This window comes from Anthonomus grandis, chromosome 1 (genome assembly GCF_022605725.1).
Source record: "Anthonomus grandis grandis chromosome 1, icAntGran1.3, whole genome shotgun sequence".
Lineage (NCBI taxonomy): Eukaryota > Metazoa > Arthropoda > Insecta > Coleoptera > Curculionidae > Anthonomus > Anthonomus grandis.
Window position 1 is genome coordinate 46,752,758 of NC_065546.1, and position 27,170 is coordinate 46,779,927.

Genomic DNA, 27,170 nt, shown 5'->3' on the forward strand with positions numbered 1-27,170 from the left:
ATTTGGAAAAAAAAAATCGTTTTTTTATTCTTGTTAAATATTTATATTATTTCATTACAATTTGATGGGGAGGCTAAGCCTCCCTTGCCTCCCCTGACGAGCCGCCACTGTGTAAGTATGATATTTTCTTAAAATAAAGCATCAAAAATGATACTTTTTGTCTTTTAAATTTTTTGCTCTTCTTTTTTTGTCTTTTAAATGCGGTATTCGGGCATAATTTTGCATTCTAAACAACCTTTTCTTATAAACTTTTTTTATATCTTGCCTAGAATTACTACTTTACCATCCACTTTACCTACTTATAAAATTTAAAAAAGGTTCGTATCAAGGCAAGCTTGATTTAAAAAAAATAATAATATGCTAAATTTTATTTTTTAATCAAGCAGGGCTGGATGCCAAACGGTCAAATTTTAACCACAACATTTTTTGTCATTTTCACGTATAAATTCGCTCATCCTGATACACACACACTGTATATTAAAAATATTTATTACCTGCTGCTTCTGCTGTAAACTGGACTTTTTGCACTTTGTTGATGCTCGTTATCATATGTTTTATATATGTTCATAATCACTTCCTTTTCAGCAATGGTCAAATGTTTTCGTACTCTTTTCTTGGGGGGTGACAATGGGGGTGTACGTGGCGCGTCAGCCATTATTTGTTAACAAACGAATTAACAAAAACATAAACACAATCTCAACTTTTCAATATTCGAATAGCAGAAAATTCAACCAAAACGATCTAAAGCCGCTCGACTAATAAAATTAAATAAAACCCCAAGTCATGAACCCTATCAAGGCTCTAGGCCACACCTCCGGCGCAGAACGATCACATGATCACTCCATCTGTTCGGTAACCCAAGTATAGCTTATGGGTATGTACCGTTATCAACTGTCAGTACTGAATTTGCTGGACGTCGTTCCGATATTTATTTCAGTTTACTGGTTCAGTACTGAATGACGTCATAAATGCGTCAGTGACGTCATTAATCTTTACTGGATTGACTGGGGATAAAAGCTACTGTAGGTACAGTAAAATAGTGGGGGAATGTCAAAACTGTCAGAAGTGTTGTTGATGTTGATTTCTTGAATCTTCTTGTTTACGTTGTGGGAATTATTTTCCAAGTTCAAAACATAAATTGTTCAAGATAAAAGCTATGGCTATGAACCCCAGTAATGTAGCAGCCTTGATAGTGGCAAACACCGTTTCCGTTTTATTATTAACTGATGATGAGGAAGATGAACTGGACCAAGAAGGCTTTAACCGATTCCAAGCGGTCTATCGGTAATTACCGTTCCTAAATGGTATTAACCAAACACGTCCAAGCGGTTATAGTCATAACCGCTTGAGATACGTGACGTCGCCAATTAGCCCTTTATACCTCATCAATTTGGAACAGTAATTACCCACGTTCGGAGCTGTTTTCTAAACGTCAAATGTCAAAGATATTGAAATAAGTGCAGGAAAAAATAAAAGCAAACAACAAATTATTTCCTTTTTAAAAATGACACAAAATTTATTATGGCTAATAAGTTTTCTTTTTTGATATTTATGTTTAAGAACTAATTACATATAATATTACTGGCGTCTGGGGTATTATTTAAAAACAAACAAAATTATGATAGTGACAACTGACAAATTATGAAGTTACTTCAACCAAACACGTCCAAGCGGACACGATTGGTTATGTTATAAAGGGACTGTTCAAGGTGAACCAAGGGCTTAACCGCGGTTAAAACCGATAGATTGCTTGGAATCGGTTTTTTATATTGTCCAATTACAGGCTTAAGGACAGGCCCGTATTCGCGTTCCAAATTATTTGGAAAAGTGATAAACCTATATTCCGAAGAGGAATTTAGGATGCATTTTAGGTACCTAGGTACAAATTCAAAAGATAATATAGTATATTACATTACTAGTGAAGAAAGTGATATTTTTCACTCGAGTGGAAATGTTTTTGAAATTCACACGAGTGTATGAAATTTACTTTTTTCATGAGTAATGTAGGTATACACAATTTTTCCTAAGACCACAAATTTGCGCTCTTTAGCCCTTTAATTTTTTTAGAAAACTCGTAATTGTTCACATACTGCACTGCAGAAAGTAAAAGACACAAAAGTACATGTGTATTTTACTTTCTCACAGGAAATATGTTTGTTCGAAAGTTTTATAGGTTATGTTGTGGTTGTGAAAACAGTGCTGAAAACTGTTCCTTTTTTGGAGCAAAACAGCATGCTGTATAAAATCGGAACGACAAATTACAGTAAAATCAGCACAGTACAATCCCCTACTGACAGTTGAAAACGGTCCATACCCTATGTAACAATCGTTTCGCGGGAACTCTATCAAACTTATATACTTATTAAGTATAAGTCATACTTATTAAGAACTTATCCCGTTTTTTAAAAATTGGCGTAACCGATGCGACTTTCCACTGTTCGGGTACAGAGTTTTCAATCATTGAGTATTTCACTACTTTTGCCAGAGGCGCAGCCATCATTTCACTGCATTTTTTAAAATAGTTGCCATTAATTTGTCCAAACCTGCAGACGAATCGTTTTTTAGTTTTTGAATTTTTTGTTTAATTTTTTCCTCATTTATGTTTATTGTTGTTATTGAGTTTAAGATATTATTGAGTATAAGATTGTTCAGGCTCTTTAGTGAATGCCTGTTCGAAAGTTCTCGCCAACTCTTCCGCGACTTGCATTTCATTTTCACACATGCTGTTGTTGCCCTTTTTTAGTAACGGTATTAAAACCCTTGATTTAATTGAGGAGCGAATGTATTTAAATAGTTTTTTGGGGTTTTTGTCGTTTGCTAAATTAATTTCAAAATTTTTGATTAAGTTTGTAAGCATTTTCGAAAAACTACAATAATTCGTCAGGTCAATGTCATTTCTTGAACGCTTATATTTTCTCCAGAGATGTTTCTTCCGTTTAACCATGTTCAAAAGATTTGTATTTATCCAAGGTTTCTTTGCTTTCTGTCGCATTAGTTTTTCTTGAGAATTCAAAGTAATAGAGTCGCAAAGAATATTATAAAAAACTGACCACATTTCAAATGAGGATTCACAGGATATGTACATTTGGTGTCAGTCCAACTTTCCTAGATCATTACAGACATGTTCGAAATCTGTCACCAAGTATTTATTTTGACTAGTGCTCTGTTTTTCATTGTGAGATTTTGTAGAAAATTGAAGTTCTGCATTAATTATATTACGATCTGATTTTCCAATAAGGTCCTCGATTTTAATATTGCCAACAAGAGATTCTTGGTTTGTTAGTAATAAGCCAAGGGTCGATGGTTCCTGGTTTTGTCTGTATCTGGTTGGTTCAGTGATGAGTTGGGACAGATTACTATTTAATATTAAGTCACTAAAATAGGTTTCAAATTTGTACGGTTCAGGAAATAACGTAATCGGCCATTTTAAAGTAGGAAAATTCACCGACTAGAATCACCATGAAAAGATCTAGGGCTTTTCCCTAAACCTTTTTTTATTCCCTATTACCCTATAGCAGCCTCACTATAGGTTTACAGGCAAGGGTGTCTTGGCCGTAATAGGTTGATTAGAGAACCACTTGATTGTAGAATTCAATACTGGCTTATTCACAAAAATTAACAACTATTTATATCAGTCTTAAGATAACAATTCGAGGTAATTATACAAATCAAGGTGATCATCGTAATCATAATTTTAACTATTTACTAATTTCGACCTTGCGAACTTATAGCAAACGTGAGCTTAAAATCCATCGCAAACACCTTGACCGGCTAATATAAACAATTTTATATAAATATGTATGAATATTTAAAACTACCAAAAAATGTAAAATATTTAAAAAATGTCGTTTAGACATATTCCCCGCTCTCTCTGCTTTCTGCTGGAGGAATATTTAAGGGTCGGAGTTCTACCATCTCGGTCTCTCTGGTCTTATGTCTGGGTTCTCGTTGCTTGTATTGTCTAATTTTAATAACCCATAGGAATACGCAAGACACTAAGATGATGATCAGTATAAAGTCACCGACTATTACTTAATTTTCAGATGTCGTTGACAAGTCTTGCATCTTTTCAAAAAGCTTTTTGTGGTTTTTATTAAACTGGTATCATTTGCGGGGGGCCGATAGATACACATAAAAATTTAAAAAAATTCTTTGCTTGCTATTTTTAATATTAGGATGTCTATGTTCTCAGAAAAAAATTGTAACTAATTTGTGGTAAAAAATAAATGGTATTATATTTATTTATTTTGGAAAGATGTTCTTATATGAGGTATACTAGGAGTGAGGGTTGGTTGGTCAACTAGGACTGCCATAAAGTCTTTTTTTAGTATCATTGTATTTCCAGATTACGGCATAAATCTACTGAAAATTAGGTATGTTGTCTTGATATAACTCATCTACTAACATTGAAAATACAAGTTTTTAAATATAACTATAGCGTTGACATTCTTATTTCAGGTGGTCTTCTTCTGTCAGGCAACAGCTTCCGTTGTGGCTGTCATTTAGCGTGGTTGGGCCACTGGCTTCGCCGCTGGTCAAGAGAGAATTTCAGCCCACGTACCTCCACCAATGAATATATCCAAAACATCCAGGAAACAGCGCGAGAAGGTACTTGCTGGGACTCAGTACTAGAGCAACACGTTTCCATAATGAAGTTGCCTCCTGTAGATATGAGCTGTCAAGCCAGCGCGTTAAGTAGCAACGCTGAGTGTCTTCTTATCTCCAAGGTTAGTGTTGCTTTTACAGTGTTTTTGGTGTGGTACTTAGTGGGTTTTGGATCTTGAAGGCCAGTACTAAGAAATCATGTTTAGACATGAAAAGAACGGCATGTGATAAACAATAGTTTTCTCAAGTTTGTAAATAGTTATTGTTTAATATAATGGCGAGTGATTGAAGGTCGGTTGTCATAATAAACGTTAAAATAAATGTATTTTGCTTATCCTTATTACATATTTGTGTATATAATGTTAGAGGTTAAAGTAGCATTGAAATATTTTTTTTTCAAATATTTCAGTTTTTATTGGCACCTAAATACAATTATTTTATTTATTTATTGTGACATGTGCGTAATAATTGACTGAAAAGGTACTGTGATAGGACTGTCCATTATAAGTATTTTTGTAAAATACATATTATATCACTGATTACTGCTTTTAGGTGCGAAAATATGACCTAAGTGAAAATTAAATTAACTGCGTTCAAAAAATGCAAAATTTTGTGATTCCAATTTGAGATTAATTGATGCAAAGGAGGGATTTAATCAAACACTGCTTCAATTGTATTTTGGGAAAAAATATTAAGAGCCACATTTCACAAGTCGATTTGACGATTTTTTTAGTACAGAAGTAATTTCTCGAACAAATTCTCTTTGAATACTTAACAGTCTTGACAAACGTGCATAATAAATTTTACAATTTTCAATTTGTTTTCTTTAAATAAAAGGGCATTTAATCAGTTAAGTTGTACTGAAAACTTACGTAATGCCAACTCTTTCGTCTATGGTCTATATAATTCGCACCCGAAAATTAATCATTGAAAACATATCAATTATTGTAAATATTTGTGTTGTTGTTGAACCATCCTAACATTTAGACTTAGTTAAGATTAGAAGAAAAATTAAAACTTATTTGTCAATATGTATGGACGATGATAAAAATTACACTGTAGAAGTACACCTTAATATATTAATGAATGATGGAAATAAGTCTCACTTATACCTATATGTAAGGATTTTCCATTATCAGTATCTATTTTTAATTTTACAGAATAGAGCTCCAAAATTAAAAGTCTATAAATATTATGGTCTCAGTACGTAATTCATAACTCAATAGAAGTTTAAAAATAAAACTAGGTACACCTTAATGGAAAATCGACTATTTAAAGTAATTTAACGCCCAAAATTGTTATATGGATAACACATGTAAATTACATATTAGTCTTTTATAAATTACATTGATATTTGTATAGTAGATAGAACAATATATAATGTAAACATAATTTCTTTTCCGCATTAATTTACGAATAATGAGTATCAAAATATGTTGAATTGTATAACACAATGTAAACAATATTTGTTAAAAATGTTCATGTAAATAAAATGTAAAATATCACTTTAATAACTTATGGCTATGCAACTTAAAACGAAAGATTTAGTGAGATCGAGGTATATAGATGTAGAATTTAGATAACACTATAGAGATAAGCGGATAAGTTATTTTTAGGTTTACTTTTTTGCTCAACTCTATTCAATACTGAAAAATTGGTAATTTTATAAAAAATAATAAGGAGATAAAGTGCAAAAATTGTTTTATGCTCAGCTTTCGAGAAAATCTTCTAACAGCATTATTTAAAGCCTGTAATCAGGCAATATAAGAAATCTAAAATTACGTTCACTTAAGTTATGCAAAATTTTTCTTAAGCATTTTTTAATTTTAAACTGAGGTTAGGTTCTATAACCCTTCAACAAATCTTTAATATAATTCACCGTTACTGGGGTTTGTATGAATTTAATAAACCTTCTAATAAAGACTGTATTTTATAACTAAGCTAATTTATCTTCAAGGTTCGGTTTTTATAAAGTTAAAAGATTAAGGTTTTCAATATTAAAACTAGTTTCTTTATCGTATCCATCTAAGTTATGCTAAATTTCAATAAAATTTCTTCTCTGCAGTCGTAAAGATAAACAATAATTTAAAACAATAATCCAGATGATCAATAAAATAAATTAATAACTTTATTGTATATGTGGAATAATATCCGCATAAATAATTTTTTATTCAAATGTGTTTCTCGTTATATTTGGATCATGTTTGCCAAGTTTTAATATAATTTAATACCGTTAAGAAAAGTATTGATTAACTGTTTTTAACTTAATTATTAATCATAAAATTTTAATAAACCAACTAGGATCAGTTTCCATTGTCTGCTAAATAAGCATTTTTCCATGAAATTTTTAATAAAACTGAAAAATATAAAATTTCAGTTTACGTTTACAGAATGAAAAGTAGTGACTTTTTATATTTTGTTCTAATTAGGTATCTTGTTTAAAAAACGTACTAATAAGTTGGTATTTGTAAAAAAAAATTAAATAAAGAACGTTATTTTGCCAATTGGTGTTTTATTCATTTATCCTTTTTATGATTTAAACCGAAAGCGAAATATTATTTATAAAATATTTTGCATTTTACAATAATCACAAGAAAAAAAATTTAAGTTCATTTCTTAAAGGTAAGTTTACATTTGTTTTTTTGCAAAGCAAAAAATGTATCTGTTAAAATTAAATGAAATTTGTATAATTACAGAAGAATTACTTACAATTAACTTAAGAGGGAACCATTTTTATTCTCCCTGTAGGTAAACTTATACTTTTTAAAATTTTCTTTAGAATTATGCAATTGATCTCAGATCTTGAGCACCCATAAAAAACCACTTTTTTATGGTATGTGAAGCAAAGCTTGAAAATGAAACTAAAGGTCCTTTTTTTTTTTTTACCGTATCCCTAAATCGCTATAGAATATCCCTTAATGAAGACAAAGATAATAAGGAGTTTAAATGCAAAAATTAATTTGATTCAAATGGTTTCTAATCATTCTTCATCTTCAGGAAATGATTAAAATCAAGCCCTTAACAAAATTTCCAAAATTTTTTTTAAAATTTTTAAACTATAATTAAGCATTATTTTAAGGCAATATAAAAAAGTCAATATCATGCCTGGTTAAGTTATGACAAATTTCTGTTAAGCATTTTAAAATTTTAATATGATGTTAAGGTCCATAACCGTTAACGAAATCTTTTAAATTATTTACATTTTATGTTTGTATGAATTCAATAAAACCTCTTATAAAAATTTATTTTATAATTAAGTGAGTTTAACTTAAGGTTAAGGGTTAAACCGTTTTTAATATACAAGTTAGTTTTCTTATCGCATCCATTTAAGTTATGCCAAATTTGTATAAAATATCCTATCTGTCATTGTCGTTAATAAAGAACGTTATTTTGCCAATTGATGTTTTATTAATTTATTCTTTTTATGGTTCAAAACAAAAGCGAAATATTTTCTATAAAATATTTTGCATTTTACAATGATCACAAGAAAAAAAAATATATTTAAGTTAATTTTTTAAAGGTACGTTTAACATATGTTTTTTTGCAAAGCATGTATCTGTTGAAATTAGATCAAATTTGTATTATTAAAGAAAACTTACTTCCAATTAACTTACAATAATTAACCTTTTTTATTCTCCCTGTAGGTAAACTTATACTTTTTAAAATTTCCCTTGGCATTATGGAATTGATCTCAGATCTTGAGATCCCATAAAAAACCACTTTTTTATGGGATCTGATAATAAGGAGCTTAAGTACAAAAATATATTTGATTCAAATGGTTTATTAATTATTCTTTATCTTCAGGAAATGATTAAAATCAAGCCCTTAACAAAATTTCCAAAATTTTTTTTTAAATTTTAAAACTATAATTAAGCATTGTTTTAAGGCAATATAAAAAAGTCAATATCATGCCCAGTTAAGTTATGATAAATTTTTGTTAAGCATTTTAAAATTTTCATATGATGTTAGGGTCCATAACCGTTAACGAAATCTTTTAAATTGTTTACATTTTATGTTTGTATAAATTCAATAAAACCTCTTATAAAAATTTATTTTATAATTAAGTTAGTTTAACTTAAGGTTAAGGGTTAAACTGTTTTTAATATACAAGTTAGTTTTCTTATCGCGTCCATTTAAGTTATGCCAAATTTGTATAAAATATCCTATTTGTCTTTGTCAGTATAAATATTAATTTTAAAAAAAATAAATCTAATAAATAAAAATATAACAAATGAAATAATTTTTGTAAAAGAACACCTTTAAAAATTATAATTTATTTTAATTTTTCATCAGTTATATTTGAATCATATTTCCATCAAATTTTATTATAATTTGGTACTGTTAGGAAAATGATTAATTAACTGTTTAAAATTTCAATATTGATTAAAACATATTTTAGTATGATAACAAGTCAAGTCAGTTTCCATTATCTGCTAAATAAACGTTTTTTCATGAAGTTTCTAATAAAAGTAAAAAATTTAAAGTCCTAAATCATTTAAAATAGAAAGTAGTCACTTTGCATATTTTGTTAAAAAAAAGTAAAACCATAAATTTCTTATAAAATAATCTTTAGTGATTTTTTAGTATTTTACAGAGAACACAAGTAAAATTTTTAAAAAATCATGAAAAAATATTTTGATGAATTTTATATAAAGTAGTTAAAAATATAGTTTTTTAGTAAACACAAAATTGGACATTATGTTTATTAAAGCTTTAACGAATTTGTATTATTAAACAAAATTTACTTTGTAGTTGTGATTAATTTAATGTTAAACTGTTTTTTTAATATACTTCCGTTATGTAATTGTTGATCTTTCATGTATTCTAATGAAAACTTAAAATAATTGAATATTTTAAGTAAGTTTTTTCTTAACCTCTCTAATAATACCCTTAGATTTCTACCGAATATCTTTCATTTAAGTTAAGAGAAAGATAATAAGAAGTTTAAGTACTATTTTCGAATAGTTTGTTAATCATTCTCTACGTTTTTTATAAGCCTATAAGACATTTTTCTAAAAGTAAAATTTTAATATTTTAAAACAGTGATTAAATAAATTTTTGGAATTTATAACAAAGTGAATCATATTCATTTAAGTTATGCCAAATTTCTGATAAGAAAGTTTCAATTTGCACTAAGTTTTATAACCCTTAAGGCTATTTTAAAATCTTCGAGAATGAATCAAATATAGCTTCTAATAAAGGTATTTTATTATTAAGTTCCATTTTTTATTAAGTTAAAACGTTAAATGCTTTAAAAATTTAATTAAGCCGCTTTATTAATAAATTTTTTATATGCAGAGTTAGGCATAGATATTTTTAGAAACAATAATCTAGATCATCTATTTTTGATTGTAATATTTTTTATTTTTGAGGACAAATGGCATTTAATAAGGATTAGTATGTAATGTGGACTTATAAATGAATTTAATCAATAGAATTATAATATACGTAGGATACTAAATCATAATTTGTCACTTGGCTTTTGGCAGCCATAGTGAGTGGATGGTTAAGTCAAGTCCCGTATGGAGACAGGTTCGGATAAAGGTATTTATTAAATGATGGGAACTAAAAGTGGCAATGTGAGTGGTCATTACATATTTGCTTTAATATTAAATCTATATTTGATGATGCAAAATGTGTAGTAATATTCTATATTTCTATAAAACATGTAAAAACGTTGATCTTGGAGGTTCTTATATGAAAAAACCTAAGCGGAAATGCAAAATTTTTAATCCAGACATCTCTCAGCATAAGAACGTTTAGTCCAAACAGTGTTTCCGCTTAACTTATACCTTTTCTAAACCCTGACTGGTCGTCACTTCTTTAAGTATATGGATCAACAACATTTGGCATTTGGTTTTTTGAGTAGCATTATAAATGCAGATAGGAGCTAATGCCTGTCGTATATGCAGTAATGAAGAGATGAACAATGATGTTGATAAAGTTATTAGCCAATTAATTAAGCAGTTCGATGGAAATTTTATTCAGACCACTTGCTTTAATATTTTTGGTGTATTAATATTAATTCTTGTTTTAGAATTTCTGGTCCAGTGATTACTGCAAAATCAAGATTAAAGTCAACAAGTAATTCCAATAGTAAAAAAGGGATTTTATGGAATCACTATGGTATAGGTCTTTCTACAAGTAGTTCGTTGATATTTGTTAAGATCTCTTTTCTTTATTTTTAAGCACAGTGGATAATAAAAATTTAATATTAAATTTTCTTTAGGAACATGAAATTAGCATTAAATACAATCATCTTTGAAAATTTTCAAGGAATATCCTATAAATAATTAAGTACCGTTAATAATATATACCATATGTTGTAAGATTCCTAAAAATACAATAAGTTACCTAAATATACTTCCTATAAAATTATATAAGAATGTATATCATTAAGGTTTTAATTATTTTTATTAACCAGAAATTTAAAAAAATATTAAATATAATACCGAGTTTATAAATACAACTATTTTTGAATATTAATTATTTTTCATAAGGACCGTTTCGGTGGATTTTAGTCAATAATACGGTTAAAATTATTTGGCTCAAAGCCAAATTTGGCAAGTAGATAGGATTTATCAAATTTTGCCTTATTTTAATGTAAATAAATAAAGATAATAAATAATAAATAATTAACCATTGATGACTACTTAACTTTTTTTTAATAAAAGGCGGGTTTCCAGATAAGTGGATAGGGCGAAGGGCGCCTATAGAATGGCCTGCTAGATCTCCTGATATAACGCCGAAGTTTTTTCTATAGGGTCATTTGAAATCTATTGTGTTTACTCCCCAACCTGAAAGTTTGGATGAACTTGGTCAGCGCATCATCGACAGCTGCCATGATGTCCCACAACATGTTTTTGAAAATGTCAGTCAGGAATTTGAACATCGCCTATATCATTGTTTGGGCAAAAAACGGGCAACATTTTAAACACTTATTGAAATAAAACTGATATTTTCATGTTTTTGTTTTCTATCTGAACAAATTAAGATAAACAAAGATTTTTCTAATTTTCTCGAAAACGAATCGATCGATTTGAAAAAATCAAACGTCAAAATTAAAGATTTCGAAAAACCTTTTAAACAAGCTATTACTCGATACCCCTTGCCATTTAAAATTTTTAAGGGGATGACCCTGGGGAGCAGAGGGTGAAGTAATTTTAGGTTAGAAAGTTGTCCCCCTTGACAAACCTTTTGACGCATTTCGGCATTTTTTTTTTTAAATAGTGGTTTTGATAAATCCGTGGTGGGAAGTTTTCAAATGAACACCCTGTATAAATATATACGTTTAAGGTAATTTAAAAACTTATATGTAAAATAAAAAGCTTATTTATTAATACCATCACAAATAAACTAAACAGTCTGACTAACAGTAGAAATCGATTCAGTCAAAGTATCAGTAGATTTATGTCTATTTCTCTTCCTCTGCACTTTGCTACTATTCACTAAAAGAGCAGAGAGAGTGCCCAAAATCAATGCTCCACCGCACACATAAGTCAGTACATTTTTATAAAAATCTATGTTTGAGTCGTCATAGATTACTTGAATTATTTCAACGGCGATCCCATTGGCCATTTTATCCGCAAAGCTCATTATGCCATAAATAAATGCTCCTCTGTTGGTCGAAGAACCAATAAAGTCAGTTGTAAAATCAAGACTGGCTACTAAGACGATAGTACTCGCCATGCCCAAGAAAAATGCAACTACGAAAATAAAATAGTTTTTGTATAAATCATCTTGCCCCCATTGAATCCATAAACATCCAACTAAGCCGAAGCATGCTCCAATAATATAAACAATCTTCCTTCCAACTCTTTGAGTTAAGGGTCCTACAGGAAATGAGGCAGCAAAACTGGAAATGTACATTACTAAAGGAACTATTGCTAAAGAACTGGCAACCATGGTTAAACTTTTAGCTAAATATAAACTTATGAAAACTTGGGTTAAATTGATAAAGAGCCTCGAGGACATGTATACTGTTCCCACTATATATAATTTTACATCCAGGCAGACTTGCTTAAAACTAACCTTTGCTGAAAAGTCTTCTTGATTATTGAACTTCTTGCTCTCAGGTTCTTTAATAATAGCATAAAATGTTATTGAGCATACAGTGCCAAAGGCCATCACAGACCAAACAATATGCTGAAACCTTGAAGCATATGATATATCTATTTGGTTCTCACTACCTCCTGATATATGAAGTATGCTCCAAGTCACTAAGTACACCAGAACACTTGCCACCACGGTACCACCATTTCTAATGGCGGCCAAACGTGTTTTTTCATGTTCCTTGGAAGTTATTTCGGGAATCAACGACAAGTGGGCAATTTGTACGGCAGCCCATCCAAATTGAAACATCACGACGAAAAACGAGTAGTAAATCATTCGATTGAGTCTCGGAGCGTCTTGGCAATTAATGCAGGGGGAAAATATGAAGGGAAACGCAACCAGGACGCATATCGTACCCATAAAATACCATATTTTTCGTTTTCCGAATTTGTAAATCCACCAGTCGTGGTTTTTATCGGAGTTGTAGCCTACTATAGGTGTGGCCACTGCGTCAGCTACTTGGCCTACCAATAGTAAGGCCGCGGCGTCGGTGGTACTATATCCTAAAACCTGGAATAAATAAAAATATTTGAAATAATTATAATATAGTCTATTCAAAGCATTTTCTGTTAAATGGAGCATTTTTTAGGTAACAAGGCTTTCTTTATACAGTGCATCCCAAAAGTTATGTCTAAATTCATTTGAAATTTAGGGATGTGTTCGAAAAAAAAAACGCTCGGACCCGTCGATTCTTATTTCAAGTTGCGCATTTTTGTACGTGAAGTTTGTATATACAGGGTTGCTCAAAAATAAATTACGACCATCAATTTAATTTTTTCAAATGAAAGCACCTTTTTTATATTTCATCTTTGAATTTCGCGTGGAATTCTATGTATGTTTCATGCATCATGTCCTATACCTAAAGTCAACAGTTATCGAAAAAAAGACGATTTATGTAACAAATAAAAAAAGAACAAAAATTAAGTTAAATGTTCAAAATGGTTGTCATTCACGGTTGACAATATCCAAGGCGATCAATAAAGTCTCGTTGCACATTTTCAATGAGTTATGGGGCATACTTCTCTGCGAATTCTGTCTTTCAAGTTGTCTAGATTATTTGGCCTGTTAACAAATACCTTTGACTTGAGGTATCCCCACAAAAAAAGTCCATTGGTGTTAGGTCAGGCGACCTAGCAGGCCATTCGATGGGTCCTCTCCTTCCTATCCACCAGTTGGGAAAGGTTTCATCCAAAAATGTACGCACAGTGGCAGCATAGTGCGGAGAAGCGCCATCTTGCTGGAAAATTAGTTCTTCGTCAGGATAGTCTGGGTCCAATGGATTTGGAAATCAAGCTAGTAATGCTGGAACTAATCTAAATTGGAGAAAATCGAGATACACTTGTCTTGTTAAAGTATGTTCAAAGAAAAATCAACTTATTACTCTTCCGCGCACAATTCCACACCACACGTTTAGTTTTTTAGGGTACTGGGTGTTTACCTCCATCATCCAATGCGGATTTTCTGTTGTCCAATATCGATTATTTTGTCTGTTCACACTACCATTCAAACAGAACGTGGCTTCATCGGAAAAAATAATATTTGTTAATAAATTAATATTTAGATTGCACATGTTTTGTAAGCGTTCACAAAACTCATTTCACCTATCGAAATCGCCATCAAATAACTCTTGCACAGGAATAACTTTATAGAGGTGATATTTGTGCTTTTTAACTATTCGGTGAACTATAGATTTCGCCATGTGTAAATTTGCCCCAATCTGCGACAGAGGAGTGCATGGATTTTCTTCTAAAGAAAGCAAAACGTCAAGTTGTTCATTTTCATCTCGAGCAGGGCGATCAGATTTCGGCAGAACTCTAACATGACCGAATTCACTAATCACTAATTCTACTCACTACCTTTTGACATATCGGAGGATGATCAAGATGGATTTCATTGAATAATTGAGCAGCTTCTCTTTGAGTACGTGTTCTATCACCAAACTCAACCATGCACAGAATTTCTATTTTTTCTCGTTCCGTTAACTTTACCATTGTGAAAACCGCAACTTTGCTTGTACACTTCACACTTGACAATATCTGTTTGGCGTACAACTGTCATACAGTTTCTGTGAAAACACACGATCACCAACAATAAGAAAACACGAATGAATGGAATTTTGCTCTGTATAAAAATTCTCAGGGATAAGGTGACTCGTAAGGTGAACTTCAATAATAATGTTTGGTTGTCTTTTTTTCGATAACTGTTGTCTTTAGGTATAGGAAATGATGCATGAAACATACGTAGAATTCCACGCGAAATTCAAAAATGAAATAAAAAAGGTGCTTCATTTAAAAAAATGAAGTTGATGTCGTAATTTATTTTTGAGCAACCCTGTATATGCAACCTTCACGCGCAACTTTGGAATAAAAATCTTTTTTTAGACATAACTTTTGGGATACACTGAAAAGTGCATAAGAGGAACTCATTTATTTAAAATTCAGGTGTATTTTTCTTTAATTATATTTTGAACACGTCAATTAGCATTGCCACTTGCTCGTTTTTGCAATAACAATTTTCTATACAGGGTACATCAAATAGAAACTAGATATAAGGGCAATATAAATTTTTTTCAATGGAATATCCATCAATTTACAGTTCTACGGTTTATTCTGAAAACTTTTTGTATGCCTAAAATCAGCGAGTGATATCCACAAGCCATAAGAATAATACCGAATAATCATATTATTTGTATAAATAGACATATAAAATAATTACAGGTAACATTACGTCAGTGTCAGAGCAGGTTGTTCGGATAATCATTCAATTAGCTTTAAAATGTTAATATAAAAATATCTTGTGTATATTTTTGAAAATATTAAAAGTTTTTTTAAAGAAACTTTGCCGGCTTGTGTAATTAATTTTTTATAAATAAAGCCCTATTTTTTTATAAATGGGGTAGACAGGAAGGGAGAGGAGAAGAAACAGAGAAAAAGGAGTAGAAAATCAAAAACAGGTGCTCAACGGATCAACTTTAAAGGGAAGTCTACTAGTACAATCACTCAAAAGGTAGAGGTTGTAAAAACAGAATTAAATAAAATAATATAAACTTAAATAACTAAAATAATGGAGCGCCACCTATTTTATTACTGATAAAAAAGAAGATACCGATGTCCTCAACCAAAATAAAAATCTCTAACTGAAGACAACCTCTAAAATTCGAACTGAAATCTCTTAAGAAAACTACTAGACATAGAGAAAATACAAAAAAATATATATTTGCTTCAACCTTTATTTTACACCATAATTACAATAAACTCTTTACAATTATTATAATTATGCTCGATTTGGCATTATTTTACACTCTTACCCTTTTACTGCTATTAAATGTATCTAACTCTAAAAGCAAGTATTATTCAACCATAAATAAATCTTTGACCTATCTTTACGACTGGCAACCGAGAAAACAATTGAAAATACTTTCGAAAAATTATAAAACATGAAGAAAGATGGGAAGATATTTTGACTGTCAGGTTATATTATCCCCGTATCAAGTTTTTTCAGTTTAATACTTTATTTGTTAAAATAATGAAAAAAATGGGGTATCTCGTGGTTATAAAGCCGTTTCACTTACAAATTGGTAATCATAATCAACATTTAGTGCGAAATTGCCTTCGAAATAGGCCAGTTATCCAGTTTACAGACAGTCAAGTGCGACAAATTACTTATTTTATATTCGTGAGTCACAACTTTTAGTGCTTTTGATTTTAGGTCGAGGCTAAATGAGAGTGACTTTTAAGGATATTTTGGCGTTAGCATGTAAGGTCGTTGGCAAGAGCTAATTATCTTTTATACATGAGAACTTTTTGCAAGAGCTATCACATGTAATAAACCCGACATTTATATAGGTAGGTAAAGCTGCTGGTATTGTGGAACCTCAAACAGGCAAGAAGAATCTTGCAAAAGGCGAAGACATAGAGCGGAGACAAGACTTCTCTGGTACTTGCTCTTCCATACAGCAAAACATTAACGTATGTGATTATCTTAATTATAGAACAAAAAAAGGTCTGAAAGACTCCAGTGAGTAGGAACTCCGCAGAAATCTCCGCAAAAAAATCCGCCAAAGGTATGGAACTTTTATCGTTAAATACACATATTTTCCACCATAAAGCATATGCGGATTTTGTGAAATTATTTAAATCAAAGCACTATAAACGATATACATAGGTACGTTACTTCTACGATATACATATATATTTACAAATAAACGATCGCGGTCAAGAGCCACAGATAAACTAAGCTACAATTAACATATGATATGTATCATAGATATATAAGTGAGGTAAAGTATTAAAAAAAATAAAAATGTATGTTATGTTTGTTCAAAGTATAATCAAAGTACATAGATTTTAAGACATGTTAGACTGTGGTATAATCACACGTGTCCATCTACATACAGTGACCGCCTAAAGTTCCTCATAAATTCGATAAAAATTAGAGACATGATTTTTTGAGAAAACGCTCGGACCCGTCGATTTTTATTTTAAGTGGCGGTGCGCCGTCTTGCTGAAACCACAAATTATCTGTCAGCACAGCAGGGTCTTGTTCATCTGGGTATAGGGCGGCCAAAGCAGGGATAAGATCTCCTTGAAGAAAATTCAAATAGCGTTGTCCTGTTAAGTTTTCTTCGAAAAAGTATGGCCCTATTACTTTATTTTCCACGATATCAGCCCAAACATTAATAGATTTACGGTACTGTGTATGAGCCTCAGTTGCCCAGTATGGATTTGACACTGACCGGTACCGACAATTTTGCCGATTGACGACACCGTTTAAACAAAAAGTTGCTTCATCCGAAAACAAAACTCATAACACAAACTGACGGTTATTAATGCAATTAATAAAATTAATGTTCATCATTTGCTCGCAAAATTGGTTTCTTCGATCAGGATCGTCCTCATTTAAATCGTGTATTAGTCTAATTTTATAAGAGTGGTATTCATTTGCTTTTAAGATGCGCCTTACTGTCGCTCCGGCTATATTATTTTCAACTGAAATTTGTGAACTTGCATTGTTTGGATTTTCTTCGACGGAGAGCAGAACGTTTAATTTTGTTTCTTCAGAAATGTTTGAACGACCTGATCTTGGCAAATCTCTTAGATGACCTGAAGTTATGAATTTGTGCTCTATTCTACTAACTGTTGACTGAGAAAAAGGATGGCTTGGGTATTTGGCATTAAACAGTTCATTTACTTCTTTTTGCGTGCGCACTCGATCCCCGTACCCTAGCATCATCAAAATTTCAATTCGTTGGGTTACATATTTTTTTTTGTTCCACCCTGTATACAAAAATTTACGTACAATAATGCACAACTTAAAATAAAATTCGACGGGTTCAAGCGTTTTCTCAAAAAAATATGTCTCTAATTTTTACCGAATTTATGAGGAACTTTAGGCGGTCACTGTATATCGTTTTGTTGGTATTAGGATATACGCAATTGACAAAAAAGCTTTTTCACAGTAAACAGCCTTAAAAAGACGCGAATAAACGTCGAAACGTCGGCACTTTTTCAAAACAGGAAGTTTTTGATTTCTAGGTCCTAGACCTGCGAAATAAATACTATGAAAGTCTTGGGACTTACCAATATAAATTGGCCTTGTTTCATACAACGACACAAAACTTAAATGTTGGATAAGCAACACCTTTTTAAATATGCACTAAGGCAGGATGGTACCTAACAAAATCAAAGGATTAGGACTTAATTTTTGGAGTACAAACCGGTAAAAAAACCAAGAAACAGACCTTCTCTGAAGAAAACTTCTGCTAAACTCCTAGAAAGTTAAGATGTTTGCACCAGTCATGAGTATAGTGAGGGAGTTGTGTAGGAAATAGTGGGTTGAAGTAGGAAATATTGGCCAGAACTTGACAACCATGAAATCAAATTGTTACAAAAAGTAATAAAAGAAATAATTATTTTGATTTAAAATAAGGGATCGTCATTAATTGTTTATTAAATTCAAATAAAATTTTTTAAAAGACATTTTTATTTTATTAAAATCGGTCCCAGATTTTGCGAGAAATTTAATATTATAGTTTTTGGCTTAATTTTGAAATAACATTCATTTAAACAGTCTTAAAGCGTAAATATCAATTGAAAAGTGCTTAATTAAGATAACCAGATCTCTATATTTGGCACGTTTAACATTTTAAATAAATTAAATAGCATTTTTCAGAGTTTGAAAAATTAGGGTATAAGGGAAATTTACACAACTAATTAAATTTCGTTAAGGCAACTTAAAACGAACCTGACAAAAAAAACCGTAACTAATTGGCGCTGCGAATAGGATATGGTAATTTTATCCTCTATCGTATATCGTTGAATTGAAGTGATTTCTAAGCCTTAATGCCCTATATCCCACCTATACAAACTTCGTAGATTGACAGAAAGAAGTGCTAAGAAATTTCCGTAAAGGGTAAAGTTTTTACAAAGATCTACCAAAATCTCGACAGGAAAATTTATAAAGCCAACGTGCAGCCAGTGACTTTAGGAATGAGACCATCAACCATGTTCCGAGGACACCTCTGTTAAAACCTTTACCTTGAAGCTAATCATTCTCGAGGCATATCCAGAGACGAATATATTGCAAGCTTTATGAATTTCTTAATTATATTCCTTCTGACCCTAAAGAGCCCATGCCTAGCACTTTAAGTTTAAAAACTACGTAACAATTCATATTATTTAGAAGAAATCACTCCATCCCTAGTCAGTACCACTCCACTTATATCCTGTTTAATTTTACAAAAATAGAAGCATATATTTTGTCTAGTGTTTTAATCTCAAGTAACCTCTTAGATAATCATAATAGTTCTTTGTTTCAAATACAAGTTAGTAAAACTAGTTACTAAGACATATGACACCTATGCAAAATTAGATGATTATGAACCTAATATCAATTTTTCCCGTAAAAAGCGAGGCTTGTCAAATAACATGGGAACTGCTATCAAAGTGATCACAGGAAATCTAGACGACAACGATCTTGGCAGTTGACTTGAAGTAGCTCCAAATAAGCTACTAGCTACGTTAAAGTTATGGGGAATTGCGACTGGACCAATTAACCTGTTGTTGACTATTCCCGTCCAAAAGTTAATTTTAAACTGGTGCTGAAATTTATCCTACTGAATAGCATATGGGTTCTTCCATTGCCCATTTATATACATTATGGATGTTGAAAATTCCGAAACGTCGACATCAGGATTCGTCACTCCAAAGAATGTTCTTAAAAAAGTCTGGATCCCCACGCATTCTTTTCAGCATATCTTGACAAAATACTACCCGTTTTCCGTAATTTTGTATCTTCTTAATGTCCGATGCACAGTAGTTTTTGAAATTCCCGTTCGTCGTTGGATAGTTCCTTGACCTCCTGGTATGCCTGGCATTTTTTCTTTCGCAATACGCTCTATGCACAGCAGGAAACACTCGAGAGTTAGGATGGTTTCTTAGAGGAAATCGATCCCTGTAGAGCCTAGCGGCTTCGTTGGCATTTTGATGACTTTCTCCGTAGATAAGATGCATTTCTGCATACTCATGCGCTGTGTACCTAGCATAAGGCATTGTAAACTAATTCCAAAATAAATTGAACAAATATTTCTTATATTCACCAAATGTCAATGTAACAAAAAAAAAAAAAAAACTCAAACTGGACAATTTTGATAACGATGTTTTGATTCACTTATTATATATAACGATGTTTTAACAGCATTATCCACAATTTACAAATTAATTAAAGAAAAACTCATGCACAACATTAATGAACTTGATTTATTTGCAGGAAATATTGTGAAACTTGAAGAAAATGTAAAGATTGCCAGTGAAAACTCCAACCGCATTCATATTGAAATGTATTTTATAATTTAGAAAACGATATAAAATTTATTATATTATTACAAAATTAGTGTAAACACCTTTCTTATATAGGTGAAATTGCATCGCAATATTTTGCCAGCTGCATCTTTGTCTAAAAATAAGGCAAAAACTTCATATACAGGAATCTTGAAAAGTGACTCGTTTTCATGTTACAGGGTGTTTTATAATTCTTAAAACTGGTAAAATATTGCGATGTAATTTCGGGACACCCTGTATAAATGACTGCCTAGAGAAATTAATGTCAACAACATTTCTTTGACCAACATTGATGAACAAACAAACCTTAGGGGTGGCTTACGTATGCTAAAGTAATAAGAAAAATGAATTTACGGTTAAATCATTAACTAGCTTTTAAAAAGCGGCTTGTTAACGTATGCTGTTACTATTTTTGTGAAATACAGTGCTTTGTACGGTAGCTGTCTAGTTTTTGTTTCACAATGATTAGATTTGACCATAGAACAAGTGGCTAATTGTGCCAAGCATAAGGTCAAACAACGAAAAAAAAAGACCCACAAGCGGCATGTAGCGATTTTAGCATGTCCAGTTAACAATCATCTAAATACCAAAAAAAAAATAAAAAATTTTAAACAAGTCCTCATATAAAAAGACGCAGCATAAAAACTATTTTGTTTTAACTGCATATGAAACTCCTTTGGACAAGCGAGTTTTTCAGAAGTTGAAAAGTTTAGAAGTTTGATTAGTGCTTCTTTAAAAAATTTTAAAGAGAAAGAAAAAAATTTGAAAAATTATAAGCTTAAACTTTGGGGCTCTAAAAAATGAATCTAGCATCAATTGTCAGGATTTTCATTACCATGATTTGAAAAAGCATTTCATTACCTTGCATCTGATATAACATAATGCTTTTTAGTAAGTGCAATTTTCGAAAAATTTTAGGTTTGACATTCAGAAATATTTTAAAAAAAACATTAATCGCAAATATCTCAAAATGGGTAAAGTTATGGACAATTAAGTTTATGGACAAAAGTTGTTCACTTTGTTTAGTAAAAGTTAAATTTTGCTGGATAAACCTGAGTCTCCCTGTATTATAAAAACGTAACAATTTGAATAATTTATTAAATAAATGATATTGTATGAAGTATTGTATTGTATTGTTGTATTGTATGAAGTATCAGGAAGGCAAGTAACGATTATTCAAAAAAATACAAAAATTTATTTTTTTTTAATATATTAATCCTATCTTAAACTCTGATTAAACAATTGACATTATTTTATTAAAAGTAGGGTAATTTTAGAAATTTGTCATTTAGATAATTTTTAAGAGATGAAGAGTGTAATAAGCTAACCATTTATTTTTATTTAGTAGATAGCCTACATCATTTTAAAAATATTTAAGTTTAACAGTACCTTGGCTAAAACCCAGTTTATTTCAATTTATAGAGTTTACATTGGCTATTTAAGTAGATCATTTGAGAATAGCACTTAAAGCATATACATACAGCAAATAATGAATATTTTGGTAATATTGTTGATCGGTAACCAAAAAGTGATTAATATAACTTACCAGTTGAAAAAACACTAGAAGATAGCTGAACCACATGGCTGAACACACATCATTGAGGATATGACCCAATCCATAAGCAACATAAATTTTTAATGTGAGCTTTTTATTAACCCTTAATAAAATATTCTCATGAATATTTTGTGTACTGGTTTTCTTGTCCATTTTTATATATAAATATGTTTTTTTTTCTTAAGTTATTATAATAGTTAAAAAAAAATTTTGGTTCTGTTTGGCCTAACATCGACAGCCACAACAAAGACAAGAGCAACAAATTGCCGAAAAAGTGCTGACAATGGACACAATGGAGGTGCTGCTGTTTACTTTAACCATTTCTTTCGTAAAATACATTGGACCTAAAATAAAATACAAACATTCAATAAAACGTACAATTTTATATAACTAAACTACCTCAATAAAAGTTGTATGTAAGTTAAATATTTTCTGTTGCAACACAAGTTAGAACCGCTGTGGGCTACAAGCAGATGATTTTATTAATGGTTGGTAAAATTAAAATTATTGTAATTTAAATTTAATCTTAACAAAATTATCTAAATATAATAGGTTATTGATATCAACCACCTTGAAGATTTTCATTTTCATCAATCAGTTTTAGGTAGATAAGCATGAATATTTACAAACTTGTTATCTCAATTGTTATACACATATATGTTTCTATTACGTGTATCATTAAAAATAATTTTTTTTTAATTTATTATTTATGGAAAAATATTTGTTTTGATCTTCTAACTAAACTTTTACGCTATTTAAATATGCATTTCTAAGAAAATTGAAGGTTAATTTCAAGTAGGGTAGATTATAACGAACGTAAAAGTTTAAATAAAATTGATATTTCCGCAAATTTTGCAAAAGTACGTCCGATAGCACTTTTAAGTCATATGTTATTTTAAATGTTTTAAGCTTATTTATATATAATTTTTTTATATTTTAAGACCCGTTAAGTAAGCAGTCCATTAAATTTTAATTTTTATAAATAAGATTAGCTTCCTTCCTGGTTGGTTCATTTATAAAATACAAGTTTTTTAATTTTCCTATACTACCAATTCATCTATGGACGATTATTGGGATATTCTGAAAATTATGTTTTTAGCATAGATTGTCAAAAAATACTATAAAAATATTCTGTTACTAAGTCAAATTCATATTCATATATGACTGCTATCATACGATTGTATTTACATAGGTCACAAAATAAATAAAGTAAAGTTAAATTAAAAATAAGAATTAACTATAAAATATACAAATATTAAAAAAAAAGTAAAATTGGGATGTATACTGTCACCTCTTCTGTTTAATATATATTAGAAGGAAATATTTAAAAAAGGACAAATCTCAACTCAACAAATGAATTGTTATTATCATGGGCGAATGTCTAAATATATAATAATAATAATAGTATAAATAATAATAATAATAATATTAATAATCTTTATTTAGCATAAATAGCTACATACAAAAACAATAAATTTCCCCAAAAGTTACTAAAAATAAAAATATATATAATATTAATAATATTGTTCATAAACCTAATTCAACATATTTAGTCAGCAAGAAAGCAAGCAAGATATACATATTATAATGTCTGAATAATCTGCGATTCGCGGATGATACGTCGATTGTGAACAACATCAATAAGAATTGCACTGGCTTATAAATACACTAGTTACTATTTGCAAAGAATATAAAATTAATTATCAATATAACTAAAACAGTACATCTGAAACACCCTAGAACAAATGAGGAAAATGTCATACCTGGGCTCGGTACTCAATGATGATTTATTTGAAATAGGATAAAATAAAAAAAGCAAAAGCAATATCTTATTAGCTTGCATAAGGTGCCATGTATTCTTAGGCTTAACCTAAAAACCCAGCTCCATGTTCTGAGGTATTATGTTTTTAGCATATTGCTTTGAACAGAAACAATGCAACGGAAAATGGATGCCCTTGAAATATGGTCTACTGCTGGATGCTGAGAATTCCTTAGACAAATCATATTACCAACATCGCGGTCCTAAACAGTATAGAAAAACAAATACAAATGGTCAATACTGCCAAACAAAGAAAATCAAATTACTTTGGACCTATAATAAGAAGAAGAAATATACAGAATGCTACAACGCAAAATTAATGAAAAAAATACTAGAAATTATTAATTTTTTCGAGCTACAGTTGATCAAGTTAGATGGGTTAATTTAATAGCCATCGTCCTGACACGATAATGCATATCAAGAAAACAATTAAAAATTTAGTATTCGGTAGAGCCTTCTACATTGTACAAGAGTTTCTCTAACAATAAAAAATTTCTTATGTTATTCAAACATAGTGTGCTACTTTGTTCGTTATTTTTTATACAGGACGGGGAATCTGACTGAAAACAATTCCCTAGTGCTCTTGTGCCACATGTGGTAGTATCCCATTAAATAAAAAATAAGTAGGGTTGAGCAACTTCAAACTCAGATGCTGATATAAGAATAAATTTTTTTTTCTGTCACATATTTCAACATACATTCCTGATTAAAGTTTACAAATCCGGATTTACTAAAGGTACCTGATAACCTCCTTTTTTAAAAAGACATCTAAATAATGAGTAATTATGACATAAAATACGGAAGTATTTGTATTGGGTTCAGTATTTGTTTGTATAAGTTATGCAACAGCTAATCGATCATTGCAAGAAACAGATAAAACTAGTTAGGTACTATAAATATTTACTTAAGTGACTTTATAGATTTGCTATTAGAGTACCAATAAGATTAGATTTTGCAACGTTTTCTTGCAGTACTTTAAAAATATTCACACTAATATCAATCACTCGCATAAGTTTATAATTTTTCCCTTAGATATTAATATAGTCAACAAAATACCTATACAAAATAAACCCAGATAAATGTTATTTTTTTATTGTTTTTTTGCTTAAAGTTCAACTAGGGTGTATTTAATTCAAATTTTAACCTTAAATTAAAAAATCACTACGAGGATGATATGTAGCGATATATTATTTTTTTTTTGATATTGAGTTCAAATAAATAAACAAAAACATATAATAGATAAATATTGCCCTCTAAATAGTACTGGTAAATTTTTATATTTGTGCCAAAAACACTTTAGTAAGTCTATAAATAAATAAATTACCAATACCACTTCAATATACATAGGTAGTTGTGTATTTGCTATATATATATATATATATATATATATATATATACTTTATATATGATACAGTATATGACAAATTTGATAACCTGCATTGAGAACATACTAAATATAAATAAAAAAATATATCAGATTGTACAGACTTCCAAATTTTTTATTATTCTTTGCTATATTTTGTATCCTCCACTAGAATATTACATATAAATCCGTTATACATTTAATTATATAATAAATTAGCATATTTTGTTATTTTTTCAGTTACTCAATTACTTGCACATAGATGGCTGAATTAACACAAGCTGGATATTAAAAAATTTGAATTTCTTACACTTATAAAATTATAATATTTCAAATCTATACGTTACCATAAGAAACACACTGAAGCATTAAAATATGCAACATAGGGTTAGCTTAACTACTAAAGGTTACAGATATGATCTGTTATCTATTAATATTGAACTAAACAATGGGACTCGTAGGAATACTTTTGAAGTGAGAAGTAGATATTTCGCAAATCTTCAGATTTTATATCACGTCAATTGTTAATTCAGGATGAGTTGCCTAATAATTTAAATTTAATCAGATTACGCAGGATATAATGTCTGGTAACCTTCATAAAAATTTAAGGGTAACGTCAGATGGAATAAACCTTATGAATCAATTTATTTTACTTAAATAGGGTTTTAATAGTAATTTGAAATATGCTTAAAAATAGATCAACTAAGGATATGTTGTGACACTTTTTTAAGCTTGATAACAAATTTTGTAATATTGTGTATCATATTTTAGGTCCATTATATGCGACCCTGTTGCTTTATTTTTTTTTTAAGTGAAATACATAGACTTTAGAATTTCAAAAAAAAAAAACCAAAAGGAATTACTTTGTGACATGTAGCATTTACTTTTGTATTAAAAGCGAAATGCAGCTCTGGTACCAAAAAGTACAATTTTTTTTTATCAATGTACAAATTCTTCATTTTTTCAATATACAAATAATATAAAAAGAAGTACTAGTTTAGATAAAACTATTTAAAATTAAAAGCACAAAAAATACAAAGTCAATCTTTATTTGGCATAACTAATAATTCTTATGCAGATTATAACAAAATACTCATTATTACACGTATATAAATCACATAAATACATAATAGAAAGTACTGAAAAAAGTTATTTAACTTTAAAACGTTTAATAAAGGCCACTTTCCTTGCTGCATTAAAGCTTTTATACCCATAAATATTCCTTATTTCTTAAAAATATCTCGTCCTTCTTTTGAGTCCACTTTCATCATTTTTCAACACATGCTATTACACATATAAATGAGTTTGCCCACTTTTTTGCCCATTTTTTTGCCTACTTTTTGAGTTTTACGCATCAATTTTTATGTAGTTACCATTATCCTCATTTTCACTGAAACTGTCTGATAATGATTCGTAAATTCGACCATTTTTTAGAATTTTATTTTGTTGGATAGCGGAGCTTCCAGGTTCAGAATTGTCACTCTTATATGATTTTTTGAGCCGCAATTGAATCATTATTGAAAACCTGGAGGTACATTTAGTCGCTTTTTTTTTATGTGCCTCTTTTGGTTGTTTCAGTTCTTGCATTGGTAAGATGTTTATTCAAAATATTACTTATAACTGTATCTGCTCTTATAATACGATTGTATCAACGGTCTAAGCCATGTTGTCGATCTAAAAGATAAATTTTTAAAAGGTCCTCTTTGTTCTAACTGTTAGATTTTTGACTTTTTATATTAAGAAATTTAACCTTTAGTAGACAATAAACTTTGCTGCTAGAGTTACTTTCTATTTCATTTAGAGTAATGAGGCAATAATCAATCAATCAATATAAGCTTTAGTGTTATAAGAAATCTTGTTGACAAAGCTGCAAAAAAA

At 30.0% G+C, this 27,170-nt stretch overlaps 2 protein-coding genes across 3 annotated transcripts in view; one reads left to right on the forward strand and one right to left on the reverse strand.

The window, feature by feature from the left end:
• LOC126736162 (chaoptin-like) overlaps positions 1-6,562 on the forward strand; it is a 186,026-nt gene extending 179,464 nt beyond the window's left edge. The window contains exon 6 of the mRNA XM_050440393.1: positions 4,459-6,562. Coding sequence (XP_050296350.1) covers positions 4,459-4,784 — 326 coding nt within the window. The 3' untranslated portion in view covers positions 4,785-6,562. The remainder of the gene's footprint in view (positions 1-4,458) is intronic.
• A 5,352-nt stretch (positions 6,563-11,914) lies between these two features.
• On the reverse strand, positions 11,915-25,763 carry LOC126736169 (major facilitator superfamily domain-containing protein 12-like). 2 transcript variants are annotated; one of them, XM_050440417.1, is made up of 3 exons: positions 25,640-25,763; positions 22,102-22,454; positions 11,915-13,227 (listed from the first exon to the last, which is right to left on the reverse strand). In XM_050440417.1, exons 2-3 carry the CDS (start codon positions 22,261-22,263, stop codon positions 11,962-11,964), a joined length of 1,428 nt encoding a protein of 475 aa, XP_050296374.1. In that variant the 5' UTR covers positions 22,264-22,454; positions 25,640-25,763; the 3' UTR covers positions 11,915-11,961. The 2 variants fall into 2 exon arrangements, with proteins under 2 accessions (XP_050296374.1, XP_050296366.1); XM_050440409.1 differs by lacking the exon at positions 25,640-25,763 and adding an exon at positions 22,510-22,646.
• Between the last annotated feature and the right edge of the window lie 1,407 nt (positions 25,764-27,170).

What these genes read in the sequence shown, in the direction of transcription:
- LOC126736169 (XM_050440417.1), bottom strand. Translation starts at nt 22,263, where the DNA reads ATGGACAAGAAAACCAGTACACAAAATATTCATGAGAATATTTTATTA. An exon ending in TTCTAGTGTTTTTTCAACTG is followed by an intron (nt 13,228 to 22,101) that starts GTAAGTTATATT and finishes TATTTATTCCAG; the next exon opens with GTTTTAGGATATAGTACCAC.